Source organism: Myotis nattereri, assembly GCF_964212035.1.
Source record: "Myotis nattereri genome assembly, chromosome: 16".
NCBI lineage: Eukaryota > Metazoa > Chordata > Mammalia > Chiroptera > Vespertilionidae > Myotis > Myotis nattereri.
The window spans coordinates 13,160,307-13,180,035 of NC_138091.1; the positions used below are offsets into that span (position 1 = coordinate 13,160,307).

The window sequence follows — 19,729 nt, forward strand, 5'->3', positions numbered from 1 at the left end:
TGATTTATTTAAAACTTTGACATGAAATTTCAATGCATAAACAAGAAAACATAATAAAAAATATAAACAAAATAAGAGTAGTACTTTCAAAATTAAAATATTTCCCTTCCCTCTCTCTCTCTCCTATCTTTTCATAGTTCTGGAATAAACAATCTTGCTTGTAAATCAACATCAGCATGTGCACTCAAAAATGATACTATTAAAACGTCAAAATAGCCTACTGGTGCAAATTTGTTCAAAATTTGACATTGGTAATTCTTATAAACATTTCAACTACTTGTATTCCTGCTTTAAATATATAACTTTAAAAGTACAGCTGTAAAAATACTAAGTTGGGAAGACAATTATTTTTTTAATCTAAATTTAAAAGACAGAGACCTGATAATTAGAACAAACAGGGAAGAAAAAGCAAATGGCCCTCTATTAAAGAATTCTCACTATTAAAAGTTTTAAAAACATATTTTTTTGCTATTTTATTTGTATGTTTATATTGGCAAGTGTAAATATACTAGCACACACACTTATGAGATACTATCTTAAAAGATACCCTCTTTGCTAGTTTATTTTTTGTTTCCCTAAACTGGTTATATGGTTTTCTATATTTAACATTTGTACAAATGCTTATTTTCAACTACTAGAAAGCATATTACAGTCAAAAGCTTAATAGTTATTATCAATACCTAAATACTGGGGACTATTCCTTTTTTTAAAATGTATTTGTATTGATTTCAGAGAAGGGAAAGGGAGAGACAGAAACATCAATGATGAGAGAGAATCATTCATTGGCTGTCTCCTGCACGCTCCACCCTGGGGATCGAGCCTGCAACATGGGCATGTCCTCTGACCGGGAATCAAACCATGACCTCCTGGTTTATAGCTCGACGCTAAACCACTGAGCCAGGCCAGCTGGGCTACTGGGAACTATTTCTAAAAATACTGCTGTAGCTACAGAAAGAATACCTGTTACTATGTGAATTGGAGGTGGAACTGAAGTGCCAGCATCTGATTAATATCTATACTCAATCCCTGTCAGGATTATTATTAACCAGAATGTAGAGATAATTCCTGGTGCAGCTCTAACCTTTGAGATCATCAGCATAGCAGGAAAATCTATTCATCTTTAATATATTATTTAATACCACTACTAGTACACACAGGACATGGGGCTGCTGGAGGGCCTAGCATGAAACTGATTTTGCTCCCGGATGCTTGTCAACAGACTAAGACCTCCTCATGCTGCTGCTATTACATCTGAATCATCTGGGATTAAGCAAGTATAGCTGACTCTCAATTATACTAAAGTTTTAGGGTTGTATTGCAACATTTCTTATATGTGAGCACTTAATAAAATAATTTAAAAGGCTTAAAGTACTCCAAAGGAGATTAACTACACATACACCTACAATAACTTCATATTGAAATTAAGTCAATATTTTAATAAATGATTAAAGTCAGAGAGAACTTTTTTTCAGGGCAAAATTTACACTAGATTTTGTTTTTAATTCTAAAACTTTATTTTTTTCCTTTGTAGTGATTTTACTGGGTTGTCACTGGTCAACAAAATTATACAGATTCCAGTGTGTACAGTTCTATGACCCATCATTGTACACTGTGGTGGAGACTGCTTAATGATAATTATTCAAATGAGCGAATACTTAGTAACAAAAGTCACTACCAGGAAAGTTCTTCTAATGGAACATCAAAACAATGTGTATGAAAAAGATTTGAATAAATAAGGCCCAAGTTCTCTAATGTTAAGGAAGCATAACCACCTAAAATGGAACACATCAATAAGAAAACTTCTCTTCCTTCTAGAAAGCTGTCCTTAACTGAGGGCACTGGAAAATGAAAGTGCAAAGGTGAAGCCAATTATACTACTGGAAAGTCTCTTGTAATTATAATGTTCAGAAGTCAAATGTATTGATAAATGCCTTGAATCACGGGAAATTTTTTTATTTATATAATAAATTTAAAAGTTCAATAAGGCTGATATTTATTTGTGTTCAACAAACTATTTTCTCATAAAGGGTAAGGATGAAAATCTCATCCAAGAACACAAATATTTTTAAAAATCATCTCAAAGAAAGTTTCATTTTCATCCAACTGTTAGAATTCATTTAAATCACTTGTTTCTGTACTATGAGGATACTGAACTCTTTTATTTAGCACTATTTTATTAACCTAGCTTAAGTAAGTATGTGCATGCTCTCATAAATTAAACTATCTCTTTTGAAAATCAATCCATATTGCTTTTTTGGCAATACAGTATTTTCAAAGTATTTTAAGTTTTATTTTATTTGGAAGAAAATGTAGAGAAAATATTTAAAATCAAAATGAGACTTACTACCCTACATATATAAGTGGTTTTCCACAGTGAAGAAATTTATATGCTTAAAGCTAAAAACATTTTTCTAATTATTGTCCAAATCTGTATTCAAGGTGGTCTTACACTCCTAAAAAAGCTTCAAAACAGGTAAATGCCAATAAAAACAGCATGTACCTACAGACCAGCAATGCCAAAATGACTTCAATGAAATGTCACTTAGAGATACAAGGAAAAGGATCAACTGAATTCCCAGTTCTCTGGTTTATGGCTGTGAGGGTTATACGTGGTTCCAAAGAGCGTCCCGTATATAAACAGAAAGCACCGGCAAGGGCTTGTCCTGAAATGACCCATCTGTGTCTGTCTGTGTCCTGCTGTGCGAACTCCTGCCTCTCACCAACCTAGAGCTTTTCTTCCCACCAACTCAAGCTCTAAGGAAAGGTCAGGCAGGTGGCAAGCTCTCTCTCTCTTAAACAGTGTGTTCATGGAGAGGCCCGCTGAGTCACCTGATCCCATTCCTGCTTCGAGAAGGAGAAAATTAGGTCGTCACAGACTTGAAAGACTCAGAGTGAGAAGGACTGATGACAAGTCATGTATGTCCTTGATTAAAAACAGTCATTCCAATCATCCGAGAGATGCAAATGAAAACGACAATGTGGTACCACCTCACACCTGTCAGAATGGCTATCATCAACAAACGACAAGTGCCGGCGAGGATGCGGAGAAAAAGGAACCCTCCTGCACTGCTGGTGGGAATGCAGACTGGTGTAGCCACTATGGAAGACAGTATGGAGTTTCCTCAAAAAGTTAAAAATGGAACTCCTATTTGACCCAGTGATCCCACTTCTAGGAATATATCCCAAGAAACTAGAAACACCCATCAGAAAGGATATATACATCCTTATGTTCATAGCAGCACAATTTACCATAGCTAAGATTTGGAAACAGCCTAAGTGCCCATCAGCAGATGAGTGGATTAAAAAATCATGGTACATCTACACTATGCTGCTGTAAAAAAGAAGGAACTTTTACCATTTGCAACAGCATGGATGGAACTGGAGAGCATTATGCTAAGTGAAATAAGCCAGTTGGAGATAGACAAATATCACATGATCTCACTCATATATGGGATATAATAATCAACATAAACTGATGAACAAAAATGGATCCAGAGACAAGGTGGCACTGAGCAGACCATCCAACCTCGAGGAGAAGGCGGGGAAGGGGAGGTTAGAGATCAACCAAAGGACTTGCATGCATGTATATTAGCATGACCAATGGACACAGACACTGCGGCGGTGGGGGCTTGCCCTCGGGGGTGGGAGGGGTGGGCATGGTAGGAGGGGAGGTTAATTGGGGAAATAAGGAGATGTAATACTTTAAAGCAGTGGTTCTCAACCTTCCTAATGCCGCGACCCTTTAATACAGTTCCTCATGTTGTGGTGACCCCAACCATAAAATCATTTTCGTTGCTACTTCATAACTGTAATTTTGCTGCTGTTATGAATCGTAATGTAAATATCTGATATGCAGGATGTATTTTCATTGTTACAAATTGAACATAATGAAAGCATAGTGATTAATCACAAAAACAATATGTAATTATATATGTGTTTTTTGATGGTCTTAGGCAACCCCTGTAAAAGGGTCGTTCAACCCCCAAAGGGGTCGCGACCCACTGGTTGAGAACCGCTGCTTTAAACAATAAAAGTTGTTGGGTTTTGTTTAAAAAACAAAACAAAACAGTAATTCCAGCCCTAGCCTGTTTGGCTCAGTGAATAGAGAGTCAACCTGCAGACTAACAGGTCCCAGGTTCGATTCTGGTCAAGGGCACATACCCAGGTTGCAGGCTTAATCCCCAGTGGGGAGCGTGCAGGAGGCAGCCAAACAATAATTCTCTTTCATCATTGATGTTTCTATCTCTCTCTCCCTCTTCCTTCCTCTCTGAAATTAATAAAAATATATTTTTAAAAAAAACAGTAATTCCAGAGTGTATAACAGATGTTAATTCCTAGGACCTGAGCATTCCAGGTAAAAAAAGATACAAGTCACCTGCAAACGTATCAAGAATCAAGAACTGAGGAGTTCTGAGAAAGACAGACTCGAACACAGCATTTTTTAAGTATAGTCAAATATACTTACAAAATGTCTATCATTTCCAACAGATACTCTTTTTTGTTTGTTTGTTTCTGTTTTGAAATGGAGTGAATATATGGGGAGTGAAATAAGAGGAAAGAGGAAATGGGAAAACTAACGTGGAAGGGTATAACCACTAATCCTGGAGACAAATTCTCACATGAAAAATCCTTCTCTTCTTTGTAGGGCTCAAGCAAGATAGGTGACTCTTATCCCTGCTGCACGTTTACCTTTAGCTGCTTAGAGTAAGTGAGGAATAAGGTGCAAGTGTGCAAAAGTGACAGAGGGCCAAATTCCCGATCAGAAATTAAGGCATGGACATGATGAAACCCAGCAGAGGGAAGAATTCAGCAAATACGGAGAAACTCAATGTATGCTTTTAAACATTATTCTAAGTACTGATTAAAACAATTTGACATGGGATAAGGTAAAGCAAGCGATCAGTATTTTGGCCATTAGTAGTGCAAAGCGTTATTTTCCTTTTGTTAATCCTCACCCAAGGACCTTTTTCCATTGATTTTTGGAGAGTAGAAGGGAGGGGAAGAGACAGAGAGAAATAGCCACGTGACAGAGATACATCTTCCACACGTGCCCAACCAGGGCTGGGAATCTGGCCTGCAACCGAGGTATGTGCCCTTGACCAGAACCGAACCCTGGACCCTTCAGTCCACAGGCCATTGCTCTATCCACTGAGCCAAACCAGCTAGGACCAAAGTGTTATTTTCAATTTACCACCAACCCAAATCAGACACCAGAAGGTATTTACTTTCCAGCAAAGCTGTGTGGGATCTGCTATCACTGCAGGTAGCTAAAACTCATCTCTCAGTGGCTGTGGCTCCTTCCTTTACATATGTACCTCTCACCATCTAAGGTTCCAAAGGTACTTGTATTCCATATTCCAAGTAACGTCCAAACATCTTGTCAGTGGGTATGATGTCAAAGCAACCACTCACAGGACAGAATGAATCAGAAGCTCCCTGTGTTGAGTTTGTGCCAAGGGGGCACTGATAAATGTCATCCATGTGGAAGTCTTAGAACAAGGACATGAGTGACCATATCACATTAGAGCTGAGGTGGAACTCCTCACCACAGAAAATAAAAGTGAGATAGTGAAGGTGCAACAGTCTTTGCTTTAAAATCCAAAGATGAAAATAACAAAAAGTACCATATGTTAACTGATACAGTTATAATAATGGTATTTTGAAAATGTGTCCTCTTTCTGGGATCTACAAACACTAGTTCTTTCCTGCCATAAATGCACCCTTGGCCATGAGGCATTCCTTGTTAAAGAACCCTCCTAAGGTTAGTGTCTGTGAATAAAGTGAAGGGGAGTCCATCGCCAGTCAGTGGCTGACTTCAGATCAACTTCCATTAGTGATGTAGGGGGTAAAAGAGCAAGGATTACACCCAGATCCCTAAGTGTCCCCTTGGATCCTAACAAACATTCTGATCCTTACAACGAGGCTGCTTTCCCCACAGAAATGCCCAGAATTCCATTCTAATACAAAGTTGGGAAACCCCAGAAACCACCACAGCACATCACTTTGCGATCACCTTCTTCTGGGCTACAGAAAGTCCTAGGCATCCTCACTTTCCCTATTTCCATACTAAGATTCTATATCCCACAAGTTCAGCAAGGCTCTTATCCCTGCTGCTCAGGTTCATTCTTCGCTGCTAAAGAGTCTTCTAAATAGGCCACAAACAAAGATGCCCATGACAACTCACATGCCATCACTAATAAGGTCCATCCAGAGCCAACATCAGCCAAAACAAACAAATGAACAAAAAAGTATTTAGGCCCTAACCGGTTTGGCTCAGTGGATAGAGCATCAGCCTGTGGACTCAAGGGTCCCGGGTTCGATACCGGTCAAGAGCATGTACCTTGGTTGTGGGCATATCCCCAGTGGGGAGTGTGCAGAAGGCAGCTGGTCGATGTTTCTCTCTCATCAATGTTTCTAACTCTCTATCCCTCTCCCTTTCTCTCTGTAAAAAATCAATAAAATATATTTTCCAAAAAAAAAAGTATTTGGAATGCTGATCATAGGTGCAAAAATGGTTTTCATGTCAAAGAGTGTCTGTTAAATCCATTGTATGAATTTATGGCAATACATGCTTTCACTAAAGCAGAAAGGATACTAAATCTTAACTGCAAAACCATCCAAGTCTTTAGAGTCAATTTACTGAACTCTCAATGGTATCTTAGTCTAAATAATTAACTAATTAATTATGTAATAATGGTACCTCCCATTCTTCTGACGATACTGAGGCCTAATTAATTGCTTTTTGGGGGAAAAAATATTTTTATTGAGCTTTTTTTAAGAGAAAGAGGAAGGGAGAGGGACAGAGAGAGAAACATCAATATGAGAGTAAAACATCGATTAGCTGCCTGCTGCATACACCCTACCAGGGATTGAGCCTGCCACTTGGGCATGTACGCTGACCAGGAATAGAACTGGCAACCCTTCGGTGCACGGGACGACACCCAACCGAGCCACACTGGTCAGGGCCCAATTAATTGCTTTTATATATCTTCTGCTATGTATCATCGGAGAACTTTGGAGAGCAGTTCCAAACACATATGCAATATTACATCATGGGAAAGTTTCCCTGAGGACAAAGTTAATGGGACAAGCTTGATATATGTTGATAAGGGTGGTATCATCTTCTTCCTCTTTCCTATTACATCACCCACATGTAAAGGACACAATGTTAATCTTAGCATTAAAATTAAGGGCTTACATACAGATCATAAATTATAGGTCATTACTTCAGTACCAACAACAAAAAAGTGAGATAAGAGTAAAAATGTGATGTATAACCAATTTTAGAGGCACGGCCATAAGACAACAAAGAATGACAGAAAAATGTGCAAGATTATCAAATATTGGTTAGAGGACCCTCATTTAGAATGAAGTGTGATAAGACATGTTTTTCTCCAAGTAACTATATAAGCTGGGATTTATGGTACTATGTGGTACTATGTCACAATTCAGTCAAATCAACCAGTGATAGTAGAGTTTCCGAAACTAGATATCCAGAAAGTTCAGAAACACAGCATGGTGAACTAAAGTTCCCCTAGAGCCACCATGTCCAAACTGTCCTACTTGGACCCCAAAGGTTTTCTCAGAGGTCATGCCAAAAGGACTTTCAGTAGGGGTAGGCAGATTTCCCGCCTCTTGCCCCCTTACATCAACCAGAATCGTACTAATTTTGTCTATTTAATTTATTGGGGTGAATATATAATTCTGAAACCACACTCTAAAAACCACTAAGAGCAACAGCAAAAAAAACACATGTATACTAGGAGTTCCAATCCCAAATACACAAGGGACCTGAGTTCAAAACCAAGGCTGACCAGAGGGTAGCCCAGTGCTGGCAGAGATCCACTTACACTTTTCATTTGCAACACCACAACTTTAAGCAACATTAGGAAGCATAAAATAATATGGCTCAATCAATCATGTATTTCTAAATTAAGCCACATGACCTAGCCAATCAAATGAGAGCCTAAGACACTGGAGTCAGTCTGAATTCAAAACAAGATGGCCATGACTTGTGTATCCCACAAGTGATCTGGATAATCAAACACTAGCACTGTGGCCTTCGAAACTCAACCAAATTTCCTAACAAAGCACTCCATACTGTCAGAAAAAAGCTTTTCCAATATCATCCTAGCACTTTCGAAACAATGTGCAACACCAATGTTTAAAGACTAAAATGAACCTTCTCCAATAATGCTCACACTCCCCACCTAAATTATTCAGTAATGGAACTTCCAACAGAAATGGCAGGGCCCCTGCAGTGGTGGGGAAAACAAACGAAGCTATACTTTGCTGGCCCCTGCCGTCCCATACTGGCAGTACCACCTGCACCAAGGAGGCCTTCCTAATGAGGAGATGAAAACCCACACTGCTCAGGGGAGGGCTGAGCGGTGGGATGCTGATACTGTCAGATGCAGGGCTCTGATCCTTCCCAGCAGTCCTAGGGGTTAACACAGGTCTCAATTCCAGGTCAAGGACACTGAAGTCAAGATCCAAACACCAAAGAGAAGCAGGAATGCAGAATCGAGGTCAGGTTACCAGCCCAGGATCAGGAACACTTAAATCAGCGGTTCTCAACCTGTGGGTCGCGACCCCTTTGGGGGTCGAACGACCCTTTCACAGGGGTCGCCTATGTGATTAATCACTATACTTTAATTATGTTCAATTTGTAACAATGAAATTAGGGGTCATCACAACATGAGGAACTGTATTAAAGGGTCGCGGCATTAGGAAGGTTAAGAACCACTGACTTAAATCAAAGCAACAGGAGAGATGGAAGAGTAGAGAAAACAGAGTGTTGAAGAAATAAGAAAAATTAGATCATCAAGAAACAGAACACATCTGAACCCTTAAATACAAGGTCACATCACAAATTCAATCTAGCCTACACAGTCTGGTCTAATTTCAGACAGCAAATCTGACTTTCTGATTAACCCAGGTAACTTCACAAGTAAAAGACTAAAAGGTCCTCATAATGATCAATGGTGACAGCCTTAACATAACTTCCTAGCCCTACCCACCTGTCCAATATTAGTTCCAATCTCCAAGGAGATCACAGCTTTATTTCAGCATTAACCCTCCAAATAACAATCCCATTGCCTTCCGTTTTTAGTCTCAGCAATTTCATTCCCTTATGTTCCCTCTCACTTTCATTCTTTTCTACTCTCCTCTGTTTCTTCTCTCATAGCCTACAAATAGGAACAGGGCATGCATGCCTTCAGGAAATCAACCTGGACATGAGTCTGTTAGGAAACATTAGGAAAGCTGGTAGTCTACGCAAGCAGGATTTACACTGCAGGCAGGGCCAGGTGGGGGCTCCCTGTCAAGGCCCGAAGATCATGCCTCCCTGTCAGCAATGTGTGTGTCACTCTACTCAAGTCCAGCCCACAGGCCTGAACCACAGAACTTCAGCTACTCTCTCCAACTGTTCACTCCTGTGTCCTGATTCTGATCACCCGTGGACCTAACTCTCCTGGGTGTCTCTAATCCTGGCTCAGAGAGCTAATCCCGAGTGCTTCCTCTGATATCTGCTCTGAATGCTGGGCTTTTTCTATGATTAACCCTGCCAGAGAGCTAGCCAGGCACCTGCTTTACCGTTATAGGACAGCGATGAACATGTCTGTCTTCATTCAGTGGCTATCCCACTATCATGCAAAATGGGCATAAAATGCTATCTGCAAAGGATGCTGATCAAAGTCTGGAATACCAAGCCAGTTGAAGTTTGTCCTTCCTGAGCTCTAGAAGACCCTCTGGTGACAAGGGCTCTGCCCACGGCTGCCCTGTGACGCTGTCATTCAGGCAGACGTAAACCAGGCCTGTCACCACCATGCGGAAAAAAAAGAAGGCCGTTTCCTCAGATGTGTGCAGTTAAAACTAAAGGGTTAAAATTTTCCAATTCTTCGTCCTAACACAGTACGACAATGGCAGCTTGGGGAGACTGTCCTCAGGTCAAAGGTCAAAACATTATTTTAAGTAAAACTTTTACAATGTTATCTTATTGAATCTGATTTATTTTGTCTGAACTGATTTTTAGATTAAGTTTTGGAGGTAATTATTTCTGGTAATTAAGAAGTCATTTTTTCAAACATTTCTTATATTTGGTAAAATAACTTGGGGAAGGGCTGCCTCCCTCAAAATTAAAAATGAGAGATAATAATTATTTAACTATCAGGTTAATATCACAGTTCATCTTTGTATAGATACTGCAAGTAAATCTTAAGGATGATTTCCAGGATAAGCTTAATATCTAACAAAGTAATCCTTCTAAAGTCCCAAAGTGCACATTAAAACACTGGTACGGGGCTACTTCAAGTGTATGTCTCATTTCACCCGCTGCAATGGAAACTCACAGCACTGTGGACCATGGTCTCACAGTTCATTTATGTATCTCTACAGTCCCACTTTCAGAGCTAAATACAGTGGGTGCTCAGTAACTCACTTTCTACATGTACAAGGTCAAATCGAACTCCTTACTCATACATTGCTTCTATGTATTTGTACTTGTTAATCTGGCTTGTGTGCCTAAGGAATGAGGGAACAAACTGTCTTAGGTGTGATGAGAGGTTAAGCTTTTTCAAAGAGACCAACAATATATGTATTTATATATTGTATTATATAATAATAGATGGCATATATCAGTCATCAAGTACACCTTATCAATACATTGGTTAATATGTATATTATCACCCTCCTCATGCTAAACTATCACACATGCTCAAGAATTCAGGGTATCAAACAGTGGTCATAAATGTGACCATTACCAGTCTGTAGGTCCCAAGACTGCCTTAAAAGTATTTCTTAAAAGTTGGGTTGTTTTTTAATATATATTTTTACTGATTTTTAGAGAGAGAGGAAGGGAGAGGGAGAGAGAAAGAGAAACACTGATGTGAGAGAGATACCTCAATGGGCTGCCTCCTGCATGCTCTCACCAGGGATTGAGCCCACAGTCCGGGCATGTGTCCTGACCAGGAATCAAACCAGCAACCTTTTGGTGCATGGGATGATACCCAACCAACTGAGCCACTCCGGCCAGGGCAAGAGTTGGGATTTTTAAATTTTATCTTTATTGTTCAAAGTATTACATATGTCCCCTTTTCTCCCCGCTTTAATCTTTCCCTACGCACCCCCTTCTCCTACAGCACTACTGTCTGTGTCAATGGGTTATGGATATATGCATAATAGCATCCCAACAGAGGCTCTCAAAATAAGGTCAAATTACAAATGGCGACAATTTCCTATTCTCACTTTTAAATTTCTTCAAAACTTGAGCCAGCATTATACAGTTCCAAAGGTTATCAAATTAAGAAAAACGTTTTTAATGTCAAAATGAAGTACCTTCTTTATTTACCTTTAAGACCGATTAACTGTGACTAAGCCAGTCCAGATTACTAAAACAGATCCCAATGTGAATTAGCACAGGGGAACACACACAGCACACACTGAAAACAGCAGGACATGATTACTTAAAAGTGCTTTCTCTAGTGTTGGGGGGGGGGGGGGGGGCGGGGGGGGGGTGGTTAGAACTTAGTTACAGAGGGCAGATTTCCCTTAAGGCCCAGCTAAGCAAAAGCGGATGTTAAGAACAGACAACGTGGGGCAATGCAATACTCATGCAGAAGAGTCTAAATAAAATGACTTTCCTTCCACTTCTCTGCAGTGGCACAAAATCAAAAGAGAAACAATTCATTCTAAGAAAAACAACATTTTATTTCAACAGATAATCCAGAGCAAAAGTCTTAGCATCTTCATCTTTAGAGGTCTATAGGTTATATGCAAAATTTCATACATGTCTGCGCCTTTCTGAGAAAAAGTATAGATCTCATCACATAGGAAAATATGACCAAGATAAGAACCCACAGAGAGAAATCAGTTTTCCATCATTAATTTCTCACTAGTTTTAATGACCCAGAAAGGAGAAATGCTCAAAAATGAAGGAGGCTAAAATAGTAACATTTTGCTCACAATAAACTTCAACACAGGCAGCCTTTTATATTAATGTAATATAAATCCACTCCCCAAAATCAAGCAAGAAACTGAGGCTCCCCTCTCATCAAACTACTTTGATAAACTCTCAAAATAGGGAATTAACAGGAAGACAGCTTAGTCTGCAAACCCATACTCAAGTCTTACAAACTCGAACATTATTTATCACTCTAAGAATTTTAAATTCAATGACAATATTTCCATATCTTATTTTTTTTACTTTTCTTTAAATTGCCCTCCACCCCAACTGTCAATTTTCCTAAAATATCTTACACAGAGCAAATATTCATTAAACATCGGAACAAACAAGTGAACAAATTACAATTATATGGGCCAACTAAGAGTGGGATGGAAACCATCAGTTCATTACAGGTGCCAACATAAGCCTGCCAGGTACAATCTATGGGCCAATCTCCATTTCTGGCCACTCTTTGATTTTTTTTTTTTAAATGAACATATTAAGTGGCATGACACTCACAATAAGGACAGAATGTGACAGCATTATCACAAGGTATACATTTAATACATCTTCCAAACCAGGGAACAGGGCAGTACTGAGTGGAGATGAAATAAACAAACAGAAGCCGAGCCGGTCAGGGCCGAGTAAGGTTGAGGTTAGTGGCAACAGCATGTGCGTGGTTTCCAGGAAACCTTCAGTAAGACTGCTGTTAGCCCTAGCCCCGCACCTTGCCCAACCCAGTGCGCTGCCTCTTCTTCCAGCTCCCCGCCTGGCTCAGTGCAGCACTGCCCTGCTCCCAGGGGTGCAGCCGCCCGGCCTGAACTCACCTGGGCCGTGGAAGGGCCTGAAGTTTAAAACATGTTAATGCATCCTGCCAAAAGTGCAGTGAACATGCATACTTCATACACCCATGGTTTCAGAGAGAGAGAAAACGTGCCACCATAAGACAACTTCTGTACGAAACACCCTCAAAGAATTCGAAGAAACAATTTTATGGACACCCACATTTACCACAAAGTAAGAACAGAATAGCAGTATTACAACATCGAGAAACTGCACCTCACAGATTAAAGTTCCAAAAATAATTATGTGCTTCACCTACTTTAACTGCCATTATTTGTCCACTTGGTTTGTGGACCATTTTGTTGACAGAACCATACGCTCCTCGTCCGATTTCTCCCAGGTCTTTCAAGTCCTCTGCGGTGAAATCCCAGTGCTGCTCAGGGGAGATCTTCAGTTTTCCTGACGATTCAATGCTGTGTGTTCTCAGTCTCTCTCTGTTAAAATATTGAAAAGCAATTTCCACATTTTAAATATGGTTTGACTTATTTATTTTAGCTAGCAGCGATTAATGTGTGGAGAATTTGTTTTCTCATAATTTACTAAAACAGTCTGACCTCCAGATTTTGGGAGTTTTGTGTTTGTATTATCTTGGTTTTTCACACACTGAATTAAGAAAGGCTGAAATTTAGGTAATCCATAAACACAGCTTTAATGGGATTTATAAAACTAATTTCCATTTATTGAAGAAACTAATTCTGCACACCAGTTTTTATTTCCAAATACAGATCTTTTCCAAACTTTGCAAACTATATTATCAAATGTGGAATCCCAAGAGCTATAAGCCCCATTTCCAGAAAGTTCTCATCCTACCTCACCCAATATTATTTATTCCAGGTTCACAATCCTGGTGCAGCTATTCACAAACTGCTGCACATTCGAATCATTTGGGGAGAATTTTTTAGACCCTACAGCAATTAAATCAGAAAACCTAGGGACAAGAGGCAGGAAACCATATTTTTAAAGATCCCCAGGTGATTCTGGCAGAGTTTAGGAACTAGCACCTCAGTGTACTGCCGTGTTCATGATAATGCCATGCTCAGGGAGGGGGATAGTTAAATGAGTATTCCGCTGGCTCTAAAATGAAACTGCCATGTGCAATTCAAATTTGAAACTTTTAGCCTTTGTTCATTAGATAAAGCAATGGAGTGAACATAAATAATTCATAGACAAGAGCGCTTACTCATTACAGATTTTCATTAAATAAAAACTTCACCTCCAAAATTCCAACCGAGAGAACATATTAACTTCTAATCATGCTTCGTAAAGAAAAAAAAAAAAAACAATTAAAACTAAAAAATCAATCTCATTTCTCACTCCCTCTGTCTGTGTGTGTGTCTCTCTCTCTTTTATCACATACACTGCAATGTGCAGGAATAAACTGCATCAACTAGAGTGAAACATACATAAAAGAAAAACATTCCACTAAGTATCATCTACATTTTTTTAATTTCATATTAAATGATCAGAATCTCTTTTTAAATCTCATCTGGAGATACAAACAAAGGTTTATATGCTTGGGTTTTTTTTATTTTTCTTCTTCCAACATTTATGAACATTTCTCAGATTTTTTGGTTTTTGTAGCTATTTTTAAGGTTCTCAAAATATTTAGAATTTTAAAAGTGCTCCAGAATAACCAGGTACACTAATATTAATAATAACCAAGATTTGGTGAAAAGGTGAAACCTTCCAGTTATAAAATAAACAAGTTCTGGGGATGTAATGTACAGCATGGTGACTATAGTTAATAGAGTATTATATATCTGAGAGTCGCTAAGAGTATAGATCTTTAAAGTTCCAATCATACACAAATTTGTAACTGTAGTTGGTGATGGATGTTAACTAGACTTACTGTGGTGATCATTTCACAATATACACAAATATTTAATCATTAAATCATGTACTTGAAATGAATATAATGCCAATTATACCACAATAAAAATAAATAAAACCTCTTCAAGGTGAAAACGTAACAAGAGCCAAGATTCAAGATTATTGTTCAAAGATTAGTACACTGTCAAAGTAACAACTTAGTGAACTAGCATACCAAAAGCCAGATTCTCAAATCACAATATGAACATGTCATAACACCAGCCTTCATTCATCCAGTTTCCAAATACTTTCACCGGTGTACCTCAGACTCTAGAATCTAGAGTCACAGGAGCCTGGAAATCAGTGGCCTAAGTGACCAGTCAGGAACAGCCGTGAAGCCTGAACGAAGTTTTTAAGATGGAAATCAGATCCAGGCAAGTACATCAAGCCCAGAGACTAATTTCCTCAGTAATCTTTTCCATGAAGTATACAAATTAAGCCAGGAAACATTCTAGCATCAAAAAGTCCCATGTATAGTGATTACTGTTCTATGATCAATGGCAAGTAAACACCATCTGTACGGCACAGTTTAACCACTGGTGAAATATACAGCACCAGCCTACTGCTGAGGGAGCTGAAGAAAGGTAATTAAAATTGTGTGTAAATTGGAAGCGGCATTTTGAAGTATTCACTAATTCAGGGCAATGGCAGAGAGGATCTACAGTGGTCCCTAAGCTCTACATTCCTGGTGCTCACATCTCTCTGTAAGCTCCTCTCTGAGCACAGATGGGGCCTGTAACTTGCTTCTAACCAGTAAAATATGGCAACAGATATCATGCTCATGATCACACTGTGTTATAGAACATTTATTGCTACTATTACTCAGATACAAAATGAATGATATTTCATTACTACGTAAAATCACACAACAGCTACACTATCTTTGCTAATAGTTTAGCTTACTATATATAGGCTGCTATGTGATTTCCAGAAAAAGTCCTTTTTTTTTTCTTTTGTAAAGTGAACAGATTGATAGCTGAACTATGCAGGTTACCGTCTTAGGCTAATGAAAATGTTCAAAAATTGATTAAGGTAACAGATGAATAACTCCAAATAACTAAAAGCTACTGATTGGAGAGTTAAATGGGTGAATTGTGTAGTATAGGAATTACATATGTCAATAAAGCTGCTAAAAGTTAGATAAACAGGAAGATGTGATTACTACCCAGAGCTCCATTTCTCATTTAAACAGGAAAAGAGTCATGAAAACCACAGAAAACTATGCTCTGGAATGTCACCAGGGCATGTCCGTAGTCTTCAATAATATGGGCTGGCCATCTTTTCAGTGATCCTGAACCAATTTCACAGCTACTGTTTTAAGTGTTTCCAACCACAATGGCTTCCAAAGGACTGTGCGTAGAACAGACACAGTGCTCTAGAGACTAGCCCAGAAGCCAACCTGAGCCGTCACCACTGAACTCTAGCAGTGCATCAATGAGGCAACTGTACCAAGTGGCCAAAACCTTAGCTGCAGTTTTTCATCTGAGGAAAATTTGTCCAACAAGATTTAAGTGTTACTTCTACTATTCAGTATCAGGAATTCCTAATCATTTCATTATTAATTTCTTACCTGAAAATTCAATGATTCCATAAACCTAGAACAGTGATGGCGAACCTATGACACATGTGTCAGAGGTGACACGCGAACTCATTTTTTTGGTTGATTTTTCTTTGATAAATGGCATTTAAATATATAAAATAAATATCAAAAATATAAGTCTTTGTTTTACTATGGTTGCAATACCAAATTATTTCTATATGTGACACGGCACCAGAGTTAAGTTAGGGTTTTTCAAAATGCTGACACGCCGAGCTCAAAAGGTTCGCCATCACTGACCTAGAAGTTATCCACGGGGCCATTGCCCTATCAGTAAATAAGTTCTGCCTATGAATTTATATTCCTCCTAAAATACATGTTAAGTCCCTACATGGGTAATTCCTAACGAAGACATCCCACCATTCCCTTTTTTTGCCCACTCAGGAAACAAACAAGGGACTGATGTTCTAAGTTTCAAATTAACCCCCCAGCGAACCCTCTCCATAAAACAGTCCAGGAGGGAAAAAAGTTCACAGAAAAATGAGCAACATTCTCCTTTGGAGTTGAAGGTCTTTAATATGAAAACAAGTTTCAGTAGTTCTTGTTATAACAGAAGTTGTAATTGGACTATCAAATGACACATATTCCAGTTAAAACTCAGCTATACTAACATTTTTTTAATGCCTAAAATCAGAAATCTGAATTAAATAGTGTATCTCTTGAATACAGTATTTCGAACAGTATGCATTTTTGGATACATATTAACATCAGGGACACTGTTTAGATATAGACCAGCCGTGGGCAAACTACGGCCCGCGGGCCGGATCTGGCCCGTTTGAAATGAATAAAACTAAAAAAAAAAAAAGGCCACACCCTTTTATGTAATGATGTTTACTTTGAATTTATATTAGTTCACACAAACACTACATCCATGCTTTTGTTCCGGCCCTCCGGTCCAGTTTAAGAACCCATTGTGGCCCTCGAGTCAAAAAGTTTGCCCACCCCTGATATAGACTGATGTCCCGTTAAAATATTTCCTCCTACATAAAGCTAAATAGAATTTTAGTGGCAATATGAACTTGAAATCTAAAGACACCGACACTAAGGATTAAAATCTAAAAAATGTATCAGCTCTAGCTGGTTTGGCTCAGTGGATAGAGTATTGGCCTATGGACTGAAGGGTCACGGGTTCGATTCCGATCAAGGGCCACGGGTTCGATTCCAATCAAGGGCACAAGCCTGGGTTGCGGGCTTGGTTGGGGGGGGGGGGGGGGTAGTAGGCAGCCAATCAATGATTCCCTCTCATCATTTAAGTTCTATCTCTCTCTTCCTCTCCCTTCTTCTCTGAAATCAATAAAAATATATTTAAAAATATACTAGTATCTATCAATCAACCTTATTGATTGATTTGAATCAAATCTGAAAGTCAATTCATGGACATATTGTATCTTACCACCACATTCACTAATTAATATAAACAGACTAGGTGTATGTCCCATGAGTTAATATGTTCACTTTTGTTTTCAAAAGACTACATTCCCTAGCTTTACTGGTATAGAGGGATGCCATAAGAATGACTGGAAAATATCCAATATTTTAAGGGTTACCTCTCCCAATTGTTTAAGGGAACACTTATTCCCCCAAATCTCTTCTTTCTGTGCAGAGGAACCTGGTCTCTTATCTGAGCTCTGTTTGGACTCAGGAAACAAGTTACAGAGGCAAAAGAAGGGCCCTAGGAGTTTAAGAAAAAGAAAAGTAGAGAGAATGCACCTGGGAGAAGGGAGGGAAAGGCAGAGCTATGCTAGGTGTGGTTCCCTGGGGAAAGGCGCTGGGGCTTGTCTGTAGTCTTCAATAATATGGGGGGGAGAAGGAGAGAATGAGCCTGCTGGGTCCTCTGTCCTGAGGTGTTTTATCCACTCTCTAAAGGTGAGATCTGAGGGGAGGATCTCAATAGAATATTCATCAGCTTTCCTGGTATGTCCTTTCAGAGTCCTGTTCACTACTGACTGGTCGGTGCCAGGGCAGAGCATCAGTCATCAAGCTGGTCCTGATGTCAGCCATGGCATCACCCCACCTGGCCTTAGTTGGTCGGTGCCAGGGCAGAGCATCAGTCACCACAGCTGGTCCTGATGTCAGCCATGGCATCACCCCACCTGGCCTTAGTTGGTGGGTGCCAGGGCAGAGCATCAGTCATCAAGCTGGTCCTGATGTCAGCCATGGCACCACCCCACCTGGCCTTAGTGCCTTTCCGGGCCTGAAACTGAACGGCAACTGAGACCTAGATGTTCTCTCTGCTTTGACCACAGCTCTGCCAACAGACCCTAGGCTTTATTCCTAAGATTATCTGATGTGACCAGAACCTCACTGACTTGACTTAGATGTGGCTTAAGGGTGTGCTCGTGCAAGGGCTTGTATGGGGCTTACAAGAGGCTGTTCTCTGACCCCCTTGTTCCTCCCCTAAGGGGGGCTACCAAATGACGAAGGACATGCTAGGGGAGGAAAGGTCACTCTGGGAGCCAGGTCCTTATTTTCCCAGTTTTGTCCGCTGCTACGTACCAGGGGCTTTCTGCCCTGGTGACATTCCTATTGTGCTCATGCCTAACTTCTACTGCAATTATTGTTTACATGCAAATACACTTCTAATACAGCCCCTAACAATATTTCATTTCCCAGTGATCCTCACAGAAGGGGGTGCTACCCCACACTCTGAGTATCTAAGTGGGGAGGAGGGCAGGCATTGGTAGCAGTTCAGTCATCATGAGGATTAGGCATTGCTATGCGCATTTAGCGGCTAGAGCAGCCGTGGGCAAACTACTGCCCGCCGGATCCGGCCCATTTGAAATGAATAAAACTATTGAAAAAAAAGACCATACCCTTTTATGTAATGATGTTTACTTTGAATTTATATTAGTTCACACAAACACTCCATCCATGCTTTTGTTCGGCCCTCCGGTCCAGTTTAAGAACCCATTGTGGCCCTCTAGTCAAAAAGTTTGCCCACCCCTGGGCTAGAGGCTAATGATGCTAAATGTTTTAAACTTTATCCCATTTAATTTCCTTATGTATATTCTAGATAGCTGCCAACAAAAATATAGAACATTGAAGTCTAACTGTAGTTGGATTTTAATCCTTCTGTGAAACTGTTTAAGCTTAAGCGTACATGACAACCTGGGTGGCACTTAATGCACACAATCCTTTGTTAGAGAAAACTTTCACCCCCAGGCTTCCCGACTTCCCAGCTTGGTGCTCAGGACATACACTGTCACAGACAAGAGAATCTGATTAGAAAGCAAACAGACCATCCAGTCTTGTCCTCCAGGAAGCTGCCTGAAAGTCCTGGCCTGGACTCAGTGTTACTGCTCTGCATCCACATATACTGAAATCAAGAAACACCCAGTCCTCGGCAAATCCCTGATCTACAGTCACAATCACTTTTTTAAAAGTATATTACACTAGTTTGTACTGCTTATACCCTAAGTTGAATCCACTTCTAACCATTCTTGCTTAATTATTCTAATGATTATCTCCATAAATCTAAA

At 39.6% G+C, this 19,729-nt stretch overlaps 1 protein-coding gene across 3 annotated transcripts in view; it reads right to left on the reverse strand.

The window, feature by feature from the left end:
- The window catches only part of MAP2K4 (mitogen-activated protein kinase kinase 4), a 120,260-nt gene that overhangs the window by 47,122 nt on the left and 53,409 nt on the right, over nucleotides 1-19,729 (reverse strand). For all 3 annotated transcript variants that reach the window (XM_081110265.1, XM_081110264.1, XM_081110266.1), the window contains one exon: nucleotides 13,044-13,218. In XM_081110265.1, coding sequence (XP_080966391.1) covers nucleotides 13,044-13,218 — 175 coding nt within the window. The remainder of the gene's footprint in view (nucleotides 1-13,043; nucleotides 13,219-19,729) is intronic.